This window comes from Erpetoichthys calabaricus, chromosome 1 (assembly GCF_900747795.2).
Source record: "Erpetoichthys calabaricus chromosome 1, fErpCal1.3, whole genome shotgun sequence".
Classification (NCBI taxonomy): domain Eukaryota; kingdom Metazoa; phylum Chordata; class Cladistia; order Polypteriformes; family Polypteridae; genus Erpetoichthys; species Erpetoichthys calabaricus.
Genome location: NC_041394.2, coordinates 286,208,731 through 286,232,749, shown reverse-complemented (window position 1 = coordinate 286,232,749; position 24,019 = coordinate 286,208,731). Strand labels below are relative to the sequence as shown.

General features: G+C 38.0%; 2 protein-coding genes across 4 annotated transcripts in view; both read right to left on the bottom strand.

Moving 5' to 3' along the window:
- Positions 1-24,019, bottom strand: part of LOC114662582 (NADH-cytochrome b5 reductase 3-like) — a 1,047,486-nt gene that overhangs the window by 562,281 nt on the left and 461,186 nt on the right. The window lies entirely within an intron of this gene.
- The window catches only part of si:dkey-103i16.6 (uncharacterized protein LOC557125 homolog), a 104,814-nt gene that overhangs the window by 14,973 nt on the left and 65,822 nt on the right, over positions 1-24,019 (bottom strand). For both annotated transcript variants that reach the window (XM_028816076.2, XM_028816083.2), the window contains exons 2-4: positions 15,083-15,344; positions 9,193-9,372; positions 8,386-8,618 (exon numbers count right to left, since the gene is read on the bottom strand). In XM_028816076.2, the coding sequence (XP_028671909.2) occupies positions 8,386-8,618; positions 9,193-9,372; positions 15,083-15,344 (675 nt within the window). The remainder of the gene's footprint in view (positions 1-8,385; positions 8,619-9,192; positions 9,373-15,082; positions 15,345-24,019) is intronic.

The following is a 24,019-nucleotide window of genomic DNA, read 5'->3' as shown; positions in this document are numbered from 1 at the left end:
TGTTGACAGTCTTCATAATTTGCAGTTAAAGTGACCTAAAATGCCACTCTTTAATAATCAGCTGTTTCAAATATCCCAAGCAAAGTGGATTACACCTTTCTTTGCAAAAGAAAAAAAAATGTATGTCACTAGATATCTCCAGTGAAGAAAGTGAAAAACAGGTTATGTGCCACATGGCTTATATCTAGATTCTAATAGCTATCACTTTTAGTTTTAAAATTAATCCAAAAAAAAAAAAGACTACCTACCATTTAAAAACATTTATTCCTCTGATAATATATCTGAACCCAGATGTGTGATAGTGGTTGTAAGAGCCAATCTTAGAAAGTTAACGTTTTGAGTTAAACTCATATTAATGTTTGCTTAATTTGAATAGAATATAATTTCTTCCATAGTCATAGACAATGGTATAGTCTTTTCCCCCTATAAGTTAGTAAGAGATAGAACCTTCTTGCTATAACCGAGAAACAGTGTGATAATAAGCTCTTGTTGTGTTTAGAGCAAATCCCAGTAAACAGGGAGTTGAAAGACCCATTTTCAATATGAAATGAGATAAGCATACAGTTTTCTGACCGTTTTGAAATGGTTCAGAAATTAAGTGATTAGTAATGATTTAAGATGTAACAAGATAAGCTTAGAACTGAATTTTTCTTATTATAAACTTTTCCTTTTTTTTGCTATTTTAATTTTCTTTTTTGTGTGAACTGTTTTACTTTGAAACTTAACTAAACACTTAAAAAACTAAGATATTTTGTCTGTGGAATCATTTCTGCTCATCAGGCCTTTGTTGAATCCCATTTTTGTGTTGGAGCTGCTGAATTTTGGAAACTCTGGGAAAACGCAGCTACAATGGTATTTTTAGAACATTCATTTATAGGGCTAAAGGTTTGTCTTGTTTTGTTTTTTTTGGACATGTCTACCAGTGGCAGATCCTGTATGATACCCAATGAACACAAGAGTGCATTCATTTTGAGCAGAGAACAAATTTCATGATTCATTTATGAACGGTTTTTATATTTCTGTTGTAGTTTCTCATGTATCAAGTTACTAATGATGAATATTGATCCATGGGAGGATGTGTCCCATTCGGATTATTTAACCACTGCCTGTCTGCAGGGAGCAGGAAGAAAGAGATTTGATCTTACAAACATTACAATGTCTTTCTTCAAGGCTCTGGACTTCACTAAAGTGAAGATGGCTTCCGTGGAAGGTATACACTACCAATATAATATATTGTAACCACAAAGTGGTACCAATGAGCCCGAAACCTCAGACACAATATCATCCAACACAGTCCCGTGTTCAAATGAAGGATTTTATTACAATGAAATACCTCACTAAGTGTGCACAATCAACAAAACCACAATTACAAAACAAATGAATACTCTTTCTCACCTTCTGCTCCTCCTGTTGAGTGTTGCCCACTGCCTCCCAACTCCGAAGTGAGGCTGAGGGCTTATTTTAAACCAGACCTATGACCTAAGTATTGGGACACACCCCTTAATTATCAACCTCGGGTGTTTCAATCAGACCTATTGCCACAGGTGTATAAAATCGAGCACTTAGTCATGCAGTTTCCATTTACAAACATTTGTGAAACAAAATGGGTCATTCCGAAGAGCTCAGTGACTTTAAGTGTGGAACTTTGATAGGACGCCACCTTTGCAATAAGACGGTTTGTAAAATTTCATTCCTGCTGGATATTCCATGGTCATCTGTTAAGTGGTATTATTGGAAAGTGGAAGCGTTTAGGAACAACAGCAACTCAGCCATGAAACGGAAGACCACGTAAAGTGACAGAGGGGAGTCAATGACTGCTAAGGTGCATGGTGCATAAAAGTCGCCAACTCTCTGCAGATTCCATAGCTGAAGAGTGGAATGGGTTTCCACAGCCAAGTAGCTGCATGCAAGCCTCACATTTCCAAGTACAATGCCAAGCATCGGATGGGGTGATATAAAGTACACCACCACTCGACTGTGACAAATCAGTTTTTTGTCTGGCAGTCAGATGGGTGAGTCTGGGTTTGGCAGATACCAGGAGAACATTACCTGGCTGACTGCATTGTGTCAACTGTGAAGTTTGGTGGAGGAGGAATGATGGTGTGGGGCTGTTTTTCAGGGTTTGGGCTAGGCCAGGGGTAGGCAACGTCGGTCCTGGTGAGCCGCAGTGGCTACAGGTTTTCATTCCAACCCAATTGCTTAATTAGAAACCAATCATTGCCAATCTCAGACCTTATTTAATTTTATGGCTTGTTAGTCTGTGCAATGTAAGGCTCTTATATCGTAGATTTTTTTCCTTTCCAAAGATATCATCCAAATGATATGAAGCCTAAAACAGATCATTTTCAGTCTGTCACATTTTTCTATTAAGTGTTTTATTAAATCAAATGCATGATGAACACACACAGATGTAATTGGAAAAAAGCTAGCTGGAGAACTGCTGGCTGCTTTGTCTTTTACATCTTATTGCTAATAAGGAGCAATTAAAACACTGAATGCAGCAGTTTAAGATTGAAATAAGCAATTAAGGTTGGAGAACCTTAACAAGCGAGACCACTAAAATGAAGCATCAAAATGTCACTTAAGCAATATGTGCTTCATCAGCAATAATTGAGTTCTCGTTAAGGAACTGGGTTGGAACAAAAACCTGCACATACTGCGGCTCACCAGGACCGACGTTGCCTACCCCTGGGCTAGGCCCCTTCCTTCCAGTGAAGGACTATCTTAATGCTTCAGCATACAAAGAAATTTTGGACAATGCTATGCTTCCAACTTTGTGGAAACAGTTTGGGGAAGGCCCTTTTACCTTCCAGCACGCTGTGCCCCTGTGCACAAAGCTAGGTCCATAAAGGCACGGTTGGATGAGATTGGTGTGGAAGAGCTTGACTGGCCGCACAGTGCCTGAACCTTAAGCCCACTGAACACCTTTAGGATGAACTGGAGTAGAGATTGCAAGCCAGGCCTTCTCGTCCAACATCAGTGCCCAACCTCATAAATGCTCTACAGAATGAAAGGGCACAAATTCTCACAGAAACACTCAAAAAATTTTTGGAAAGCCTTCCAAGAAGAGTGGAAGCCGTTATAGCTGCAAAGGGGGGGACCAACTCCATAATAAAGTCTATGTATTTGAATGCAATGTCACTGAAGTCCATGTTGGTGTAATGGTCAGGCATTCCAATACTTTTATCCATACAGTGTACATACAGCATGTGTGTATGTATATACAGATATAGTCAAGCATGCGCGTTGATGGATTTTTCCACAGATTTAGTTCAAGAATGCAATACCCCACCAAGACGAGAGGGGTGCTACTGCTAACCTTATTTTCTTGTTCTTCTTCCCTCACAGTGCAGAGAAACTGCCCAATAAGGGCACCTAGTTCCTGCCCCTTCCAGTCCGGCAACCATAAAACCTGAAGTCCCAGGAGAAGGCATCTTTTGAAGACCAGAGCCTACTACAGGATGGAGCACTGTCTTAGCAACACTAAACAAAGTTGTTTTCTGTTTCTATTTCTAAGATTCTCAGTCTGGGGAGTTGCACATTTTCTTTTCAGTTTATCGAAACGTTAAGTTTGTCTGGAGGCGATAAAAGGGGCAACCTGGTTGGCGTCCCAAACTCTGTTTGTTTTTGAGACTGTCTTTACACCACCCACCCAATATATTATATATACACACATTCATACATACAACAGGATTCCACCTGTTTGTGTGTGTGTGTAACAAAACTCATGGGTTCATAAAAATATTTTGTTATAACAAAATTTTGTTATAATGAATATGGGGAAAATACGTAACCGGGGTTGCCTGCGATTTGCCATCTCTAATGGCATCAGTGCAAGGACAGCTCTGTAGGTGGTCTGCTGCATCTGGTAAACAATAAACCATGGGGAAATTGGTCGTCCCCTGCAGGATCAGGCTAACTGTGTAACGTGCTTGTCGCAAAATGTTTAGAACATTTTACACTGGGCACACTGTTCTTCCTTGCACTCTCCGGAACTCTCTTCACCAGACCACATCTGCTACAGCAACGATTTTGAGCCACTGGTGTTCTTTTAATCTGAAGATGGGAGCTAAAGCAGGACACTTGCCCGTGTTGCGGTTTCTAACGGCTCCTATATTGAATGAAGTCTTGAGACTGTATCTACCTTCTCTCTATGGTAATAAAATACAGTGGAACCTCGGTTCACAACCATAATTCGTTCCAAAACTCTGGTCATAAACCGATTTGGTCGTGAACCGAAGCAATTTCCCCCATAAGATTGTATGCAAATACAATTAATCCGTTCCAGACTGTACGAACTGTATGTAAATATATATGTTTTTTAATTTTTAAGCACAAATATAGTTAATTACACCATAGAATGCACAGCGTAATAGTAAACTAAATGTAAAAACATTGAATAACACTGAGAAAACCTTGAACAACAGAGAAAACTAACACTGCAATAGTTCGTGCTATAGTGCTAGGAACACTTTTTTTTTAATGAGTTTTAAGCACAGGGGAAAAAATGAACATTTGAAAAATCCGTACTTTAATAAACCATCAAGAAAAGTAACATTGCAACAATGCAGGCTACGAACCCATCACTGTAAACAGAACTGAAAACAAAAACAAGTCTTCTCTACCTTATGCGTCTCTCTCTCTCTCATGTGTGTGCGTATGTCTCTCTTTTGCGAGCATGGAGCGCCTGTGTGTGTGTCTCTCTAGCCCGCTCCTGTGTGTGCGCGTCTGTCTCTCTCTCGTGCTGCCTGTGTGTGTGCGCGGCTCTCTCTCTCGTGCTGCCTGTGTGTGTGCGCGGCTCTCTCTCTCGTGCTGCCTGTGTGTGTGTGCGGCTCTCTCTCTCTCGTGCTGCCTGTGTGTGTGTGCGCGTCTGTCTCTCTCTCGCTGTGTGTGTGTCGCGCTCTCTCGCTCTCTCTTTTGCTTGCTGCACAGGAAATGCACCGGGGGAGACTGAACATGTACAAACCGAAAGGGAACCTGGCTTGTTCGTATACCAAGTGTGTGGTCGTGAACCGAGGCAAAAAAGTTTGGCGAATTTTTTGGTCGTAAACCGATTTGTACGTGTACCGAGACGTTCGTGAACCGAGGTTCCACTGTACCTGTATGTTCCTTGAAAACCTGAACTCTGCTTCCTGTCTCTTGCACAACTCTGTGACCCATGCTTTACAATACCTGTATATATATATATATATATATATATATATATATATTATATATATATATATATATAAAAAAAAAACAGCACTTCTTAAACTGCAAAAATATTTTATTTGAAAATGAGACCTTAGAGGAAGATGAAGCTGTGATTCCAAATGCTTTCGCCACATTACTTTTCTTCATTCTGGAATCATCTTTTTCCAGGATCATTAATTTTTGTTTCAGCATAAACTGACATAATTTCTCACTTGTTTTTTGTAATCTCAAAGAAAACTTAAAAAACCACAATGAAACTTGAATTGTATAGTATCTGCACACAACACATCTACCCACACATTTACTAGGTGAAGCACTGACTCGGAATTTGGCTACACTTGTATGAAGTTACGCTTACCCTCTCACTGAGCCTCCCCGAGACTGCAAATTTTACAACAGACTGTCTCTTTCTTTGAGACAGCCTGTTGCAGGGTTCCTAAGTCTCGGCTTGGAAAGTACTTGTCATCTTCAGTGGTCATTTTTGGTTAAAAAAAAAAAACTTGTTTTACTGAAATTTACATTTAGTTAAAATTTGTTTAACATGATGTTGTATGAGCGTTTGTTCGGGCCAACAAAAAATATTCGTTATTCTGAAAATTTCATTACTTTGGTATTTGTTATAATGGGATTTGACCTGTATATCATTTAAGGCCTGAGAAAGTTAACACGTTAATTTTTGTGATTAATGTGTCATATGACGCATTCAAAAATATTGTCACATTCAGGGTTAGCACTAACTCAGGCAGTGCTTTGGTCAGGGTAGCGTTTTCATGTATTTTTTTTTTTTTTTTTTTTACATTACAAAACAATAATACAAAAAAGTGTGTACCTAAAGAATTACATATCCAGTACTGTATTTATTGTATATACTACCATTAAAAATTTTATGAATGTTCATTTAAAGGTTTAAAATTTCATATTACATGGTTCACAATGATATGCCACATGTCAGTATGTAGCACTGGTGTTCATTTTCTTGATTTATAAATACAGGCATAGGTGAATTGCTGAAGAAAAGTTACGAAGGTGAAAATTATGCTCTCTTCTTTCCATTTTATGTTTCTGTAAGAAGATCGAATAAATGTCATATCACATATAGATAGTACTGTGCAAAAGTTTTAGGCAGGTGTGAAAAAATGCTGTAAACAAAGAATGCTTTCAAAAATGGAAGTGTTAATCATTTATTTTCATCAATCAACAAAATGCAGTGAATGAACAAAAAAGAAATCTAAATCAAATCAATATTTGGTGTGACCACCCTTTGCCTTCAAAACAGCATCAATTCTTCTAGGTACACTTGCACACAGTTTTTGAAGGAACTCGGCTGGTAGGCTGTTCCAAACTTCTTGGAGAACTAACCACAGATCTTCTGTGGATGTAGGCTTCTTCACATCTTTCTGTCTCTTCATGTAATCCCAGACACACTCAATGTTGAGATCAGGGCTCTGTGGGGGCCATGCCATCACTTCCAGGACTTCTTGTTCTTCTTTACGCTGAAGATAGTTCTTAATGACTTTGGCTGTATGTTTGGGGTCATTGTCCTGCTGCAGAATAAATTTGGGGCCAATCATACGCCTCCCTGATGGTATTGCATGATGGATAAGTATCTGCCTGTATTTCTCAGTATTTAGAACACCATGAATCCTGACCAAATCTCCAACTCCATTTGCAGAAATGCAGCCCCAAACATTCAAGGAACCTCCACCATGCTTCACTGTTGCCTGCAGACACTCATTATTGTACCGCTCTCCAGCCCTTCAACGAACAAACTGCCTTCTGCTACAGCCAAATATTTCAAATTTTGACTCATCAGTCCAGAGCACCTGCTGCCATTTTTCTGCACCCCAGTTCCTATGTTTTCATGCATACTTTAGTCGCTTGGCCTTGTTTCCAGGTCAGAGGTATGGCTTTTTGGCTGCAACTCTTCCAGACCTGACTATAATCCTACAAAATCCTACAAAATCCCTGACTTTCAGAGATCACAGAGCTACTTTTATGTCAGCTTCACCAGGCAGTCATCCTCAAACAGGTCTTAGCCACCTGAGGAGCATGTCTGTTTTAAGTCAGGATCCAGGGGCACTACACTGTTAAACAAATCACGCACCAGTTGAAGAACACTTGTGTAGAATATAATTATCAAGTTGTCTATGTTGGTGAAGAATTGAGGATAGTATTTGCCGAGTTTTAACACAAGTTGTAATGTACGTCCATTTAAGACTTTATTATTACAATTAAATCAGACTTGAGCAGTGCATTCAAAGTCAACAGTCTTTTCAATCATTTCATTTTTACTTTGACACTTCTGCATCTCATATGCTCTGCTAATTTGAGAATTAATACATTGACCTTGTTTTCTTATTGCCTTCATTTCAACTTGCCTTTTAGGAAGATATTCAAATTCAGGTTGTACTTGCTCAAGTAGTAACTCACATTTTGTTAGAAGTTCAGGTTTAAAGTCATTGTTTAAAGTATGCCATTAATTTTTTTTTTTTTTATTCTACATTCATTTTGTGATTCAGTATGTATTTACTTCATGATTTATGTACTAATTTTATAATTACATGTTTTAATGTTAGGTGCGATTAACTACATTTATGCAATTAATTAGTTCATTTTTTTTAATCGATTGCCAGCCCTAATATTTTTGCTTCAGGTGTTACAGTGCCAGTCTTGCAAACAGAATGTCTTTTTGGTTCTGTCAAACTAAACAATACATGTTTCCAAAAATCAGTTACATACATAGAAACAAAACTCATTTTAGTAACAAATATGTGTTTTATTTTAATCCCCGTTGGTTGTCATTTGAACCTAGCCATCCTCCCATATTAAATAAGGCTGCAGAAATCAACAAGGCTTTAAAACTAATTTAGGTCTGCCTTGGATTAAACTGATAGTTTAAAACTACAAAGGAGGAAACAAGGACAGTGCTTACAAATATACTATCATCAAGAAACAACATTGTCTTAGAGTAAAGTAACCTCAGGGAGCCATAACTGTGTACCTTGGAAATAACCATGATGATAAACTATAAAAAAAAAGCCACTTCAAAAAAGTAAACCCAGTCAAATGATTAGGACACAATAGAAATCATAACATGCCTACAGGACAGCTGCTCTAACTAGACCACTTCCTTTTTTATACACTTCCTGCAAAGCGACAGAATAAAAACATACTCTTTCACACTTCACTTACTTGTTTCCAAGCTATCAATGTTTTGGGTATACATCCGAAGCAGCAACCCCTTTTCATGTAGCATTCTCACAAAATAGTGTACATAGTTAGGTTTGTGCTTTCCTGGATAGAGTTCCTTAGCCAACAAAAAAAATGGTCTGGGGTCACAGGTGAAGAATTTAATATCAAAGATAGCTTCTGGGTAAGGAATATTGTATTTCTTCAAGTTTGCATATAGGCCAGTTCCAGGAGTTCTGTATATGGATATTGAAACAGAAGCATTCAATTATTTGATAGCTCCATAGAAACATTTTATTCCAGTTCTCTCTATAAAAATAACATGCTAGTCTTGCCTTAGCAATATTAATGACAGTGTTGTATAACACTTAATTAAACATTTCATTAGAAAGGCAAAAGAACCCTTAGTTATCAACTACTCAACGTTTTATATTTCAAAAGGAAAAAAATAATAGCACAAAACCACAAAGACTTGTGAAAGGAGAACTATCCCATTAACATAGTGGTCATTAAATCAAAAGTGTGTTTAACCAGACAAACATTTGCAGCACAAACTCCACTTCTTTGTCTGTGCTGCAAAATCACCCAGTGTTGTAATTATCTGTTGCCATAAAAACGGCAGTGTGAATGAGAAAGAATGTCATCACCTTGTTCCTGATGAATTAACGTATTCAATAAGGTGTCTGCCAAAAATAATAGAACTCATTCTGGGCAAAATTATTATTTTTTACAGAGTACATGATACAAAATATCACTCTGAGTAAATATGAAGCTGCCTTTAATATGAAAAACCCTATACAGTCTACTGACCTGAAGTCTGGAATACCACTGGCTGTACTAATACCAGCTCCCGCCATGACAATAATATTTTTTGTGCGCTTCTGTTTGATGAAACCTACAATGTCCTCCAGGCACAATGAATGCCCTCTTCTGGTAGAATATGGTGGATGAATGGCTGTTATGTCGACCTTCCGGTTAACTTTGCCTGTTCTAAAAGCAATGCTTATATGGTTAGTTTAATGGAGAAATTTAATTTACAAGAAAATGTGAAATTAAGAAATCAGACATCTTAAGAGAGTTCCACACATACATTTATTTTAGAATGTTACAGTTCATCTCAGCAAACAATCATATCCAATAATCATTGTAAATTTTATTTTCATTCAAGAAACCATTCAGTCAAAGCACCTACTGATCAAACAAATGGAATTTAGCAAAATTAAATAATACCAGTACACTTTTTCTTTCTCCGCATCATTATCATTAGGCTATAACATGAACTCTCATTTGGTTTCCAGTTCAGGTTAATTAAAAACTTTTCATTAGCCTTCACACTTTTTTTTTTAAATGGGATTTGAGTCATCTAAGATCATTTTTGAAAGAACTGGGAAGCAAAAGTCGCAACAACTTATAACTAAACTACTACTTCTGACCCTACAACAGGATCACATCAAATGTTCTTTCCCAAATATGCACATCATGGTTGAGTCTGAAATATTAACTGACGCATTGATTTTTGATTAAATCATCTGTCCCTTCCCTGTTCTTTTCAGATGAACTATTCATTCCAAAGGAAGTACAGGGATTAAGTCTTCATTTTTGGCAAGCTCTTTGAGCTTGGGAAAGTGCTACATAAAATGTTAATTAAATAGAAATGTGTTTGTAATTGTTGCAGAAAATACTTAGTAAATTAAAAAAAAAAAGTTTTTTATCATCATTATTAATGAACTCCAAGGATGTCCTTTATTTGCACCAACCATTGGAAGCTCGCTATGTGAGTAGCAAGGTTCGCCATTGCAAGTCTGCTTAGTCTTAAGAGAACAACCCTGTTATCACTTAGGCTCATTTACACAAAGTAGCTGGTGAACATTTCAATCACACCAATGAGCACTCAACTAAAAGGTACATTCTAGCAATACCCCTCACCCATTAAATAACATCTAAAAGGTCCCAAAATAGATAATCATTAAATGTCTTGTGTAAACATTTGGTTTACAGAATAACACTTCTTATATGTAAACTGTTCTCACAGAGCAAATCACAAACATAAACGTTATATATTCTTAATATAAAGTGTGCTACTACTAATGAAGTTAGGATGTCCTAGTTTAACAGACAGGCAGTTTCAAGCACTTTTTTTCCCCTTTTCCTTTACAGTAAAAATCAAGCATGATTTTTTATTCCAAGATTAAGTATGGTAATCAGACACTTCACAAATATGATCATTCTGTGTCACATCTGTCCTCAGGTTTCCTGCCAGGTTGTTGTTTATGTGGAATCTGTACATTCTATGGGTGCATGTTTGGTTAACTAGAAATTGTAAACTTGCCCTTTGTGGTTGTGAAAGCAGTGGGCTCCGGAATGAATTGATGCTCCCCTCAATGAATGGCTTTTGCCTTGCACCAAATCTTGGCAGTATAGACATCAGAAAACTACCGCTAAACCTGAATTGGATTAAGTGGGTTTGACAATTGTTATTTTCAAAAGTGTCTTCTATTATATCAGCAGTATCTATATACAGTTAGGTCCATAAATATTTGGACAGAGACAACTTTTTTCTAATTTTGGTTCTGTACATTACCACAATGAATTTTAAATAAAACAACTCAGCACAGACTTTCAGCTTTAATTCAGGGGGGTGAACAAAACGATTGCATAAAAATGTGAGGCAACTAAAGCATTTTTTTTAACACAATCCCTTCATTTCAGGGGCTCAAAAGTAATTGGACAAATTAAATAACTGGAAATAAAATGTTCATTTCTAATACTTGGTTGAAAACCCTTTGCTGGCAATGACAACCTGAAGTCTTGAACTCATGGACATTACCAGATGCTGGGTTTCCTCCTTTTTAATGCTCTGCCAGGCCTTTACTGCAGCGGCTTTCAGTTGCTGTTTGTTTCTGGGCCTTTCTGTCCAAAGTTTATCTTCAACAAGTGAAATGCATGCTCAATTGGGTTAAGATCAGGTGACTGACTTGGCCATTCAAGAATTTTCCACTTCTTTGCTTTAATAAACTCCTGGGTTGCTTTGGCTGTATGTTTTGGGTCATTGTCCATCTGTATCATGAAACGCCACCCAATCAATTAGACTGCATTTAGCTGGATTTGAGCAGACAATATATCTCTGAACACCTCAGAATTCATTCGGCAGCTTCTGTCCTGTGTCACATCATCAATAAACACTAGTGTCCCAGTGCCACTGGCAGCCATGCACGCCCAAGCCATCACACTGCCAGATGATGTGGTATGCTTTGGATAATGAGCTGTTCCACGCCTTCTCCATACTTTTTTCTTGCCATCATTCTGGTAGAGGTTGATCTTGGTTTCATGTGTGTAAACAATGTTTTTCCAGAACTGTGCTGGCTTTTTTAGGTGTTCTTTAGCAAAGTCCAATCTAGCCTTTCTATTCTTGAGGCTTATGAATGGCTTGCACCTTGCAGTGCTCCCTCTGTATTTACTTTCATGCAGTCTTCACTTTATGGTAGACTTGGATATCGATACGCCTACCCCCTGGAGAGTGTTGTTCACTTGGTTGGCTGTTGTGAAGGGGTTTCTCTTCACCATGGAAATGATTCTGCGATCATCCACCACTGTTGTCTTCCATGGACGTCCAGGTCTTTTTGCGTTGCCGAGTTCACCAGTGCTTGCTTTCTTTCTCAGGATGTACCAAACTGTAGATTTTGCCACTCATAATATTGTAGCAATTTCTTGAATGGGTTTTTTCTGTTTTCGCAGCTTAAGGATGGCTTCCTTCACCTGCATGGAGAGCTCCTTTGACTGCATGTTGTCTGTTCACAGCAAAATCTTCCACATGCAAGCACCACACCTCAAATCAACTCCAGGCCTTTTATCTGCTTAATTGATAATGACATAACGATGCACTTGCCCACACCTGCCCATGAAATAGCCTTTGAGTCAATTGTCCAATTACTTTTGAGCCCCTGAAATGAAGGGATTGTGTTAAAAAATGCTTTAGTTGCCTCACATTTTTATGCAATCGTTTTGTTCACCCCACTGAATTAAAGCTGAAAGTATGCACTTCAACTGCATCTGAGTTGTTTCATTTAAAATTCATTGTGGTAATGTACAGAATCAAAATTAGAAAAAAGTTGTCTCTGTCCAAATATTTATGGACCTAACTGTATGTATCTCTATCTAAGGGTTGTCTGTCTGACACGTAAAATCTCACGCACCCCTGAGCTTTTAACCTTGATCTTGGTCTCAGTCGACAGCTTATGATGTGATAAATGCAACAAGACCCATGAATTGGATGTGTGGACTACCTCGGCCATGAAATTGAGCTTTGCGTCATTTTCATGGCAGGCAGCAATGCAGATATGTGCCTTGGCTAACAAAAAAACCACAGTGATGCATGCCGCTGACAAGAACAGTACAGTGGGGGGGGTTAAGGTGCTTCTACCAGCAAGCAGCAACACAGTGATGCAGCTTCATGCCTCGCAAAAAAGCAGTGCTATGGCCTTCCGGCTAAAGAGACAAGAACATCACAGTAGCATACGCTGCTGACAGAAAAGCGCAGTGCACAGGCAGACTAAAAATCACACACGAAAAGCATTGGAGATGCAGCCTTTCTAGACCACTTTAGTGGACTTCAGGTCAGTTGAACACACATCTGTCAAAAAAAAAAAAAAGAACTGTGGCAACATTGGATGTTATTGAAAGACTTGGCAGCAACCTCGATAAAGTGACCTGGGGTGCTGTGTTTTGTAAGAGGCACATACACCAGCTTTCTTCGAGGACCAGAGGTTCAAATGTTACTAGTTATGAATAAAATGCAAAGTTTCATCTTTGCCTTTTTAGTGAATGATGCCAATCACACAACAACTTCCTCAATAACATTAAATGTTGTGAATTTTATATTATTAATCTGTGTTACCAAATATTACAATTAAAGATTTTCAGTTTTAAGACAGTAGGCAACATCTTTATATATAATCTTCATTTGGATCTTGATCTTTGTCCGCGAATTCACTGCCTTGTGTGGTGTTCTTGCTGTGTTCAGTAGAGGGCAGTAGTGATGGAGGAGGAGAGGAAGTGAGGGGGAGGATCGTTGGATGAGGTTGGAGTGTGGTGATTAAAGAGGATTGAACTAAACGAGACTACGTGCTGTTTGTACTGGCTGAATACACAACACCTTGGTTGTTACTTTTGTTTACAAACACTGTCGATAGCACTCTGTGTGTTTAGATCTGGCGTCGACACCATGCTTTTGTTTAGATCTGGCGTCGACACCTGCTTCATTGTCAAGACTGTGGTTTTTTGTGTTTCTATCAACCGTCATTGGCAGCACTTCGTCCAAATCGAATGTTCACCCACTTCTTGGAGTCGGCAGTCTGAGTATATAAGTCGGGCACACTTCTGTGATTTTCCATCAGTCGGCGTTTGGAGTTCAAGAAAGAAGCATTGGTTCTTCCTTACTCTTTGGATTGCCACAAAGCAACCTGCGAGATTGGAGAAAGGTTGAGAAGAGATCATGAGAGGAAACGACAGCGTCATGAAAACGAGACGGACTGTGAACGGAGAGAAGCAGAAATGCTCCTCCACCACCACATAATTACTATTCGGACAGTGATTCCGAGTAGGTCGTTCCTATCGAATCAATGTCCAAGGGTTTTGTTTTGTAATTTTGTTTCCCTTATAAAAAATCATAATGCTGTGCGACGAAGGGCCCAGTTCACGACTGGCAGCCGTGTTTAAACAGGGAGCCCTTCACAGACAACTTTAACACGCGCAACATAGTTGGCCACACATGGCTAGTTATTTAATATAAAATAAACTATACCTTAGATTTTGCAGTGTGGATCTAACTGTAACTACCTAAAACTCAGCTGAGAGCTGGTCAAGTGCATGCAGAAATCAATCAGCTGGTGCTCCACGCAGATCTTCATCAACAGAGTGCTGAGATGCACTCAGATATCCCATCCATGAAAATTATAAATGGAGATATAAGACACAACTTTGGCAGAGTCTTGCTACATTCAGAAGATCCTCAAAGTGTTCCTATCACCTCTACATAGTATACTCCAGACTTTCTTTACCACACACTCTAAGGAATGTTTTGGCTTGGCTTTGGTTGATGACATAACTACTTCCTTCTTGACCTAGAAGTATTCATTCATACATCGATGACCTCTTAATTTCATGACTTGTCCTGCCCTGGTATTCACCCATAGACTATATCCCTGCCCTGCACCAAGATTAAGTCACATCTTAGTTGAACCGAGGCTAAACATTTCCAGGAGATCCAAACTACCTGCTTACCAGTCTCCCAGATGTATCTGCTTGTTGCCTTAGTCTTCTGAGACAGCTCAAAACCAAGTGGCCAGCTGACAGCTCTACACCACTCTTTACTGAAGTGCCCCAGATTAAAAGGAAAAAAAAAATCTGTTCAAAATGCCTTAAATAGCAATGTGTTAAAATTAAGAGATGGTAAACCAATACTACACCAATACTTTCAGTGAGCTGTTATAGGATTAACCTGTTAAATAGCATGTTAAAATAATGCTTTCCCAAAGTAGCACATCTCCATTATGCATATATTTATGAAGTTTAATTAAAGGTTGGTAATCCAAGTCATATATTTTATGTAAAGATGAGAAAGGAAAAAAAAAGTCAATGAAAACAGAGGTAGAATTTACGTATAGAAAATTTTAAATAAAAACTGCAAACATGTACATTTTACCTTCTCTCACTCCGATTTCTTTCACCCAGTGCTAGCTGGCAAAAGTTTTTTGATAAGACAGAATCTAGACTCTCAGAAAGCACAGCAGCAGGTTTGATTCTGGTAGTGCTGCTCACTGCTCTAACTTCAGTGTTCATTGTATGACTTTTTACTTCATCTTTGTACTGGGCCACTTCAGATATTCTGCCTGCATGATGCTTTGGGCTTGGTAGAGGGCATGCTTTTCTTTCATGGCTCTGTTTAGTGGCTAGGTCAGTTAAACCTGAAATGTAAAGCAAATGTTGAGTTAAGGTTTCAGTTCTACTGGAAATGAAAAAAAAATACATTTTTACATTTCAACAGCTGCATCAATGAAATACAATAATAAACACCTTTAACATAATATTCCTGCACATACAAATATATCAGTGAAGAGGAATTCTACAAAATTCAAAAAAAAGTTTTGGACCTTCAACTTCAACTAAAACTTTCATTTTACCAAAGTGTTATATGTTATTCAATGAATGAAAGATATACAACTAATAGGTATATTTACCTAATATCACCTTTCTTCCCCCATTTCCCCACCAGAATAACCTGAAATGATCAATTCACAACACGTTTGTCATGCAGTTTGAGGAAAAGGGCCCATGTTAACTTCAATGTGTCCCTTTCTTATTGTAAATTAGCTGAATTAGACTTCAGCTTCATATAGAGGGTGCATCAGATTCCACAGGTGGTCAAATTAACATATCTATTGACTGAGTAAGTCACTGCATTGAAATAAACTTATTGCCACATTCTACATAATTCCTAGATCCTATGGCCTTATTCATTATCAGGCTAAAAAAAGGTACGTATTGTGATACAGTGAAGAGATACACTTGATGACCAGTGATATTATAGTACTATAACACCACCATTTCAGTTTAGCTTAGCCTGAATAGCATTCTTCACCTGAAATAGCAAAAGAAAGAACATAACCAAACAAGAGTTACAGACACAATCACAAATCTATTTAATAGTAACAAAAAACTCCACAAACTCTTGTTAAAAATAATGTAAACCATGCTAGAAGGTGACCCATTTAAATCAATATTTATGGGTAGTTGACAACAGATGAGAACAAAACAAAAACTTCACTTAACATTTCTTTCCTGGGGGGGTGGTGGTAAAAATAAATAAATAGTAGGGACTATTTGGCTCTCTGACGGTTTTGACTCTTCTGGGGATGGAGCTCCCGAGGACTTATCCCTCCATCAACTGCATAATGAAAGGGGTCTGTCTGTCGTCTCAATCCTGCCACCAACCCCCATGATTTCCCTGCAACTTGGAGGACAGCTTGCCGGATGCAGTTTACCATCATACCCAGGACCGTTCCCGTTCCCGGAGTCCCGAATGAAGCACATTACCTGCATTGAGAGGGAGCACCAGTTATGGCACTATGGCCATGTGGCGGGATTCCCCAAGAGTGATCCGGCTCTTAGGATTCTCATTGTTGAGGACCCATAGGGGACTGGACCGTGTGTCTGCCAAAAAGGTGTACCAGTGCTTTCTCCCCAACCTGGTGTTCAGACCATAGTGTGTGTTTATATATATCTATTTATTTATTTATTTAAAGAGCTTCTGTAAAACATAAAAAGTTGTATCTATCTATAGGTCTACTTTATACGATGCTACCGACACTAACTAAGGGCAGGATTACCTAATGTATTGGCCACATACTATTTATTCAAAATAAAGTTTTCCAAGAAGCAGACTTGGCTGTCGTGTAAATGAGTCTTTAACTTACCGTTCATTTTATTGATTTATTTTTTTTCTCTTTCTTTCCCTATAAGAACCACTTCATGTACACTGTACAGTATATGATTTAAGTTAAAATAATTACTAAAAGCTTCAAATAACCAGACATCTTTTCAGGTTAACAATCATGGTCAATGCTAAAATATATAGCCGACAACGTATGGCAAAAGTTGATCTCATCTTTCAGGTTGACTTTGGAGAGAGCGAAGAAATTTACCAAGCACAATTAAAGTGAAAAAATCATCTCTCAACCTAGCAGAGCAAGATCATTTCCGAATTTCTCAAATATCAGCCACTACAGTCTGACACAAAGATAATGAGGCCTGAATTGAAAAACTTCCAATTTAAAACTTCCAATTTCAGACCATGAAAGCAAAAAAGGAAGACAAATGAGATGGTCTTGTCTTAAATGTTAAAATCAGATTAATATCAATTTGATAAACTCGTAACACTTTAAAAATTGCTTGCCATAATGCTAGAAGTATCAAAAATAAAACAAGTGAGTTGGAGTTGTATGTAGAGGACCATAATCATGATATTACAGCAACAACAGAAACCTAAATAACAATGATGGGGATGAGTATAACAGAGGGATACACATTTTTTTGGAAGGATGGGCAGAACAGAAAAGGAGGTGGGGATGCTGTTTATGTCAAACAGAATTTAGTCAGTTGGACAATGAGACCCATCTTAGTGAGGATATAAGGCTTTGCCTGGAAAGCTTTAGGGAAAGAGGCCTTATTTTAGGAGTATGTTATAGACCGCCCAATGCAGACAGTAATTTCAACACACATCTTTTTAGTAATATTAAAAGGCAGGTTTACAGGGGGATATTATAGTCTTGGGGGACTTTAATCAAAATTACCTGGGATAATCTTGCAAATAGAGTACAAGAGCAGGAGTTCTTAGAAGTAATTGGTGACTGCTTTTTGACACAGTATGTTAAAAACCAACGTGGGGTGAAGCCTGTCTAGATTTACTATTTTGTAATAATCAGGATAGAATTGAGGGTGTAGATGTGATTGAACCACAAGGGTCAAGTGGCCATATCATAATACAATGCTCAGTGTTTTGTAATCATGCAGATGCAAAGACTAAAACTGTTAAGTTTAACTTTGGTAGGGCCAAATTTGAGAACTGTCTAAGGAGGATCGACTAGGATAAGCTTTTAAGTGTTCAGACAGCTGAAGAGCAGTGAAACAGGTTTAAAATGCTGGATGAGTACAAACGTCAATTTGGAATTAATATGAAATTTAAAAATCTCTGCAGTGGGTTAATAAACAGTTAAAAGAGAAACTGCAAAGGAAAATCACTGGGGAAATTTCGAAGGACTGGAAAATGGCAAATATCCCATCATATAAAAAGACCGGACACATCCATGCAACTATAGGCCAGTGAGCTTAACGTACATCACAGGATAATTAATGAAAGGAATTATTGAGCAGCACATGGCAAGTACAGGAGTTCTTCTAAACAGTCAGCATGGGTTCAAAAGGAGATCATGTTTTACTAATACGCTGGAATTCTATGAGGAAGCAACAAAAGGGTATGATCAAAGTGGAGCTTATGAAATTATTTATCTGGGCTTTCAGAAAGAATTTGGTAAGGTGTCACATAAGAAGTCAGGTATCAAACTAAAAGAAGTGGGAGGTTCAGGGTGATGTTTTTAGATGGATGCAGAATTAGTTCAGACACAGGAAACAGAGGGTGATGATGCAAGGAACCTTATCAGAATTGGCTGATTTTAAGAGTGGTGTTCAGCACTAGGGCTGCTACAATTTTTAATATACTGTATATATATATATATATATATATATATATATATATATATATATATATATAAATGATTTGGATAGAAATATAAGTAACAAGATGGTTAGGTTTGCAGATGATACCAAAATAGATCAGAGGGGAGCATGTACTGATACAGCACACTGTCGCACCCTCCTTACAAAGTATCACTACAGGATCCCAAATTAGAATCTGCTAAATCATTACAGAGGGACTTGGCTTGGGCAGATTTGTAGCAGATGAAGTTTAATGTCAGTAAATGTAAAGTATTACACATAGGAAGTAAAAATTTTAGGTTTGAATATACAATGGGAGGTCTGAAAATCAAGAGTACACCTTATGAGAAGGATTTAGGAATTGTAGTGGTCTCTATCAACACTGTCAACTTCCAGAAAGTGTTCAGAAGCCATTAAGAAGGCTAACAGAATGTTAGGTTATATAGCACTGTGTGCAGAGTACAAGTCCAAGGAGGTTATGCTGATGCTTTATAATACAGTGATCCCTCGCTATATCGCGCTTCGCCTTTCGCGGCTTCACTCCATCGCGGATTTTATATGTAAGCATATTTAAATATATATCGCGGATTTTTCGCTGCTTCGCGGGTTTCTGCGAACAATGGGTCTTTTAATTTCTGGTACATGCTTCCTCAGTTGGTTTGCCCAGTTGATTTCATACAAGGGACGCTATTGGCAGATGGCTGAGAAGCTACCCAACTTACTTTCTCTCTCTCTCTCTCTTGCGCTGACGTAGGGGGGTGTGAGCAGGGGGGGCTGTGTGCAGCTGCTTCCTGAAGGACATGCTGCACGGTGCTTCGCATACTTAAAAGCTCAAAGAGCACGTATTGATTTTTGACTTTGTTTTTCTGTGGCTCTCTCTCTGTCTCTTCCTGCACCTGACAGAGGGGGTGTGAGCTGCCGCCTTCAACAGCTTTGTACCGGCGGTGCTTCGCATACTTAAAAGCCAAAAAGCCCTATTGATTTTTTTTTTTTGACTGCTTGCTTTGTTCTCACAGTTTAAACTTTTGAAAAAGAGACAAATGTTTGTTTGCAGTGTTTGAATAACGTTCCTGTCTCTCTACAACCTCCTGTGTTTCTGCGCAAATCTGTGACCCAAGCATGACATTCTAAAAATAACCATATAAACATATGGTTTCTACTTCGCGGATTTTCTTATTTCGCGGGTGGCTCTGGAACGCAACCCCCGCGATGGAGGAGGGATTACTGTACACTGGTGAGGCCTAATCTAGAGTACTGTGTTCACTTTTGGTCTCCAGGATACAAAAAGGATATAGCAGCACTAGAAAAGGTCCACAGAAAAGGGACCAGGCTCATTCCAGGGCTACAGTGGATGTATTAGGAAGAAAGATTAAAAGAGATGAGTCTTTTCAGTTTAAGCAAAAGAAGATTAATAGGTGACATGATTGAAGTGTTTAAATATATGAAGGGAATTGGTACAGTAGATCAAGACTGTTATTCTCTACTATTGATCGAATTTTTCTACTATTGAATGTTTTCTAAACCCATGTCACACAATGGAATGCCTTTGAAAAACTTCAAGTGAAACTTGAAGATTCTGCTATATTTTTTTATCACAAAATTAATGATATTAGAAATAATGTAGTATATCCCCCCAATACTGATCCTCTTAAACCCTGGTATTCCATTTTAAGCAAATTAAATTCTTTGACCAGGATAGATTTACCTGATTTATACAAAATAATTTCTCAACTGAGACCCTCCACCTGCATCCTTGACCCAATACCAACAAGTTTATTGAAAGAAGTATCTGATGTGCTAACAGAGTGTTTTTGACATAGTAAATTCATCATTAGATATGGGGGTATTCCCAGACTGTCTTAAGACTGCTGCTGTTAAACCTCTGCTAAAGAAAAATAATCTTGACTCCTCTGTTTTTGAAAATTTTAGACCTATTTCTAACATGCCTTTCTTAAGTAAAATCCTAGAAAAGGCAGTCATTATGCAGCTAAATTATCACTTGACATAAACATGCTGTTCTTGACAAGTTTCAGTCAGGTTTTAGAACAAATCATAGTTCAGAAACTGCACTCAAAGTAGTAAATGACTTGAGTGTAAATGCAGAGAGAAGACGTTTATCTGTTCTCATCCACTTAGATCTGAGTGCCACATTTGATACCACTGATCACAATATTCTAATAAATTACCTTATTCAGTGGGTGGGCCTCATAAATTGTCATAAATTGGTTTGAGTCTTATTTGACAGGTAGAAAATTCTTTGTTAGTTGTGGTAACTATACTTCAAACAGAATATTCTATATGGTGTTCCACAATAAACTATCCTGGGTCCACTGCTCTTTTCGATCTATATGCTTCCTATGCTGACGACACACAACTGTATTTATCAATAGCACCTGATGACCCTGACTCTCTTGGTTCACTGACACAATGTCTTACTTGTGTTTCTGAATGGATGAGCAGTAATTTTCTAAAGCTAAATAAGGAGAAATCAGAAATCTTAGTGATTGGCAAAAATAGATATAATGAGGGTATTTGTCTTGGTAGAGTAATAATTTGCTCTACTTTACCCTGTTGCATTATTAATAAGTAGCCTTTGTCAGAATGCCTAATCTCACAGATTTACCACTGTTTATAAGAGATTATAGTATTTAACTTATCCCCACCTTCCCTTCTATATCTTTAGGCAATTAGGTATAGTAAATCCTCCGGGCACTCCGGTTTCCTCCCACAGTCCAAAGACATGCTGGTTAGGTGGATTGGCGATTCTAAATTGGCCCTAGTGTATGCTTGGTGTGTGGGTGGGTGTGTTTGTGTGTGTCCTGTGGTAAGTTGGCACCCTGCCTGGGAATGGTTCCTGCCTTGTGCCCTGTGTTGGCTGGGACTGGCTCCAGCAGACCCCCGTTACCCTGTGTTCGGATTCAGCGGGTTGGAGAATGGATGGATGGATGGATGGTATAGTAAAAAGACAAGCAGGAGTTAAGTTACAACTTAAAACAATGTATTATTGGTAAAATTCATAAATAATAACAATATGCAAAGTACATTTGAATACTGGCAACCATACAACCTGATTAAATTGTGATGTGTAGTTTCAGGCAGCACACAGACTTGTAGTTACTTAAAATGTCTCTAGTTAAGGAATAATTTGTGGTCAGCTTTCTTCAGAACAGGCCGCAAGCCTGTTCAATATGGCTGCTAAGCTGTGCTCTTCATTGTGTTGTCTTCATCATCAGAGGTTAGTAAGAGATGCTTCTTTCAGATGTTAGTAAGAGAGATATTGTGAGGTTAAACAAGTAAATTTATAGATGTTCTGTCCAACCCCTACAGTCAAAAGGACATCATGGTACTTAAAAGCTTCTGATCCAAACCAATTCCAAACAGCCATACTTCAGACCAATGGGGGAAATAGAACATCTTAACACCTACCCCCAAACCATATGTTAATGTAACCTGGCTTACTTGCGGGGGTTGAAAGACTTTAGCAGAGAAACACTTGCCAAAGTGGTTTAAGGCACACCCCCAAAACTCTGTCGTAAAATTTAAAGAGACCCATTCCAAAAGGGGGGGGGGGGGTGAACACTAATTAATGTAACACTAAATTAACATTGCTTTGCCTAAATTACAAATAAAGACATACAAAATATTTATCAAGTTATATGCAAAATCTCACATCACAACAGAGGGTATTAGAAATAAACCTGATCCATTAGGCTTGAAAGTTAAGACAGAGGTAAACAATTTAGGGGTGTTTATTGACAATGACCTACATTTTAAATCACATATTAATCAGATTACTAGGACAGCATTTTTTCACTTAAGAAATATAGCAAAAATTAGACCCCTTATAACTTTGCAAGATGCTGAAAAATGCACCCCTCTCAGGACTACTCAAAAAAGACATCAATCAATTACAACTAATGCAGAATTCAGCTGCCAGAATCTTAACTAGGAAAAGAAAATCCAAACACATCTCTCCAGTTTTGATGTCACTACATTGGTTACCCGTGTCATTTAGAATTGACTTTAAAATACTATTTATGGTTTACAAAGCCTTAAATAATCTTGTTCCATCCTATATCTCGGAATACCTTTCACTCCAAATTGTAACCTTAGACCTTCAAATGAGTGTCTGCTTATAATTCCAAGAGCTAAACTTAAAAGAAGTGGTGAGGCAGCCTTCTACTGTTACGCACCTAAAATCTGGAATAGTTTACTGACAGAAATTCACCAGGCTAATACAGTGGAGCACTTTAAAAATCTTCTAAAACCCATTACTTTAACATTGCTTTCTCGTGGCTTCATTTTAGTGTAATTCTGATATTTTGTATATAAATTTAATTTTTTTTTTCATGACTCCAAAATCCACACTAACCCCTACTTTCTTTGCTGTTCATTTTCCGGTTTTCTGTGGTGGAGATCTGCGCTACCACCACCTGATCAAAGTACCGTGCAGTCCCTATGTTGTTGGATTGAAGGCCAGGGGTCCACATGACCACCATCATCTAATTCTTCCATGTGAAGCCTGAAAACCATGAGGACTGATTGAGATCATTTAAGTTAGGTAGAATGCCTAGTGGGGGCTGGGCGGTCTCATGGCCTTGGAACCCTTGCAGATTTTGTTTGTTTTTTCTGTCCTCCCTGGCCATTGGACCTTACTTTATTCTTTGGTATTTAGCATTGCCTAATATTTATATATTTTTTTTCTTTCTTCATCTTGTAAAGCACTTTGAGCTACACCATTTGTATGAAAATGTGCTATGCAAATAAATGTTTTTGTTGTTATTTTAAAATGAGTTCATCAAGACCAAGTGGACACAGTTGGAAACATGTTAAGGGTAAACTTCACAAACATTAGGAAGTTTTTCTTTACAGAGAGAGCCATAGACACTTGGAATAATCTACCAAGTAGTGTGGTAGACAGTAAGACTTTAGGAACTTTCAAAACTAGACAATATTTTTTAGAAGAACGAAGTGAAGAGGGCTGACAAGCCTTGTTGGACTGAATGGCAGGTTCTCATCTAGATTGTTCTAATGTTCCAGTACAGTGCTAGATTGGATAGTTCTTCGCTCATGATATCAAAACACAAAACAACTGGGGATAACCATCACAAGTAAATATACTTTAAAGTTATTTTTCAGTACAAGTTTGGAAGTACATTGGATAAAATCAAACAAGATGTTAATAGATGGTTCACCCTTTATATCATCTTAGAAGAATAACACTAAATTCATAAGCTGCTTTATCAATTCCAGAGTATCCCTATAGACATAAATAAATCACTCTAAGAAATTAGGTTCAAGTATACCATGATTAGTGCTGGGCGGTATACCGGTTCATACCAAAAACCGGCTTTTATTTTTTTTATGA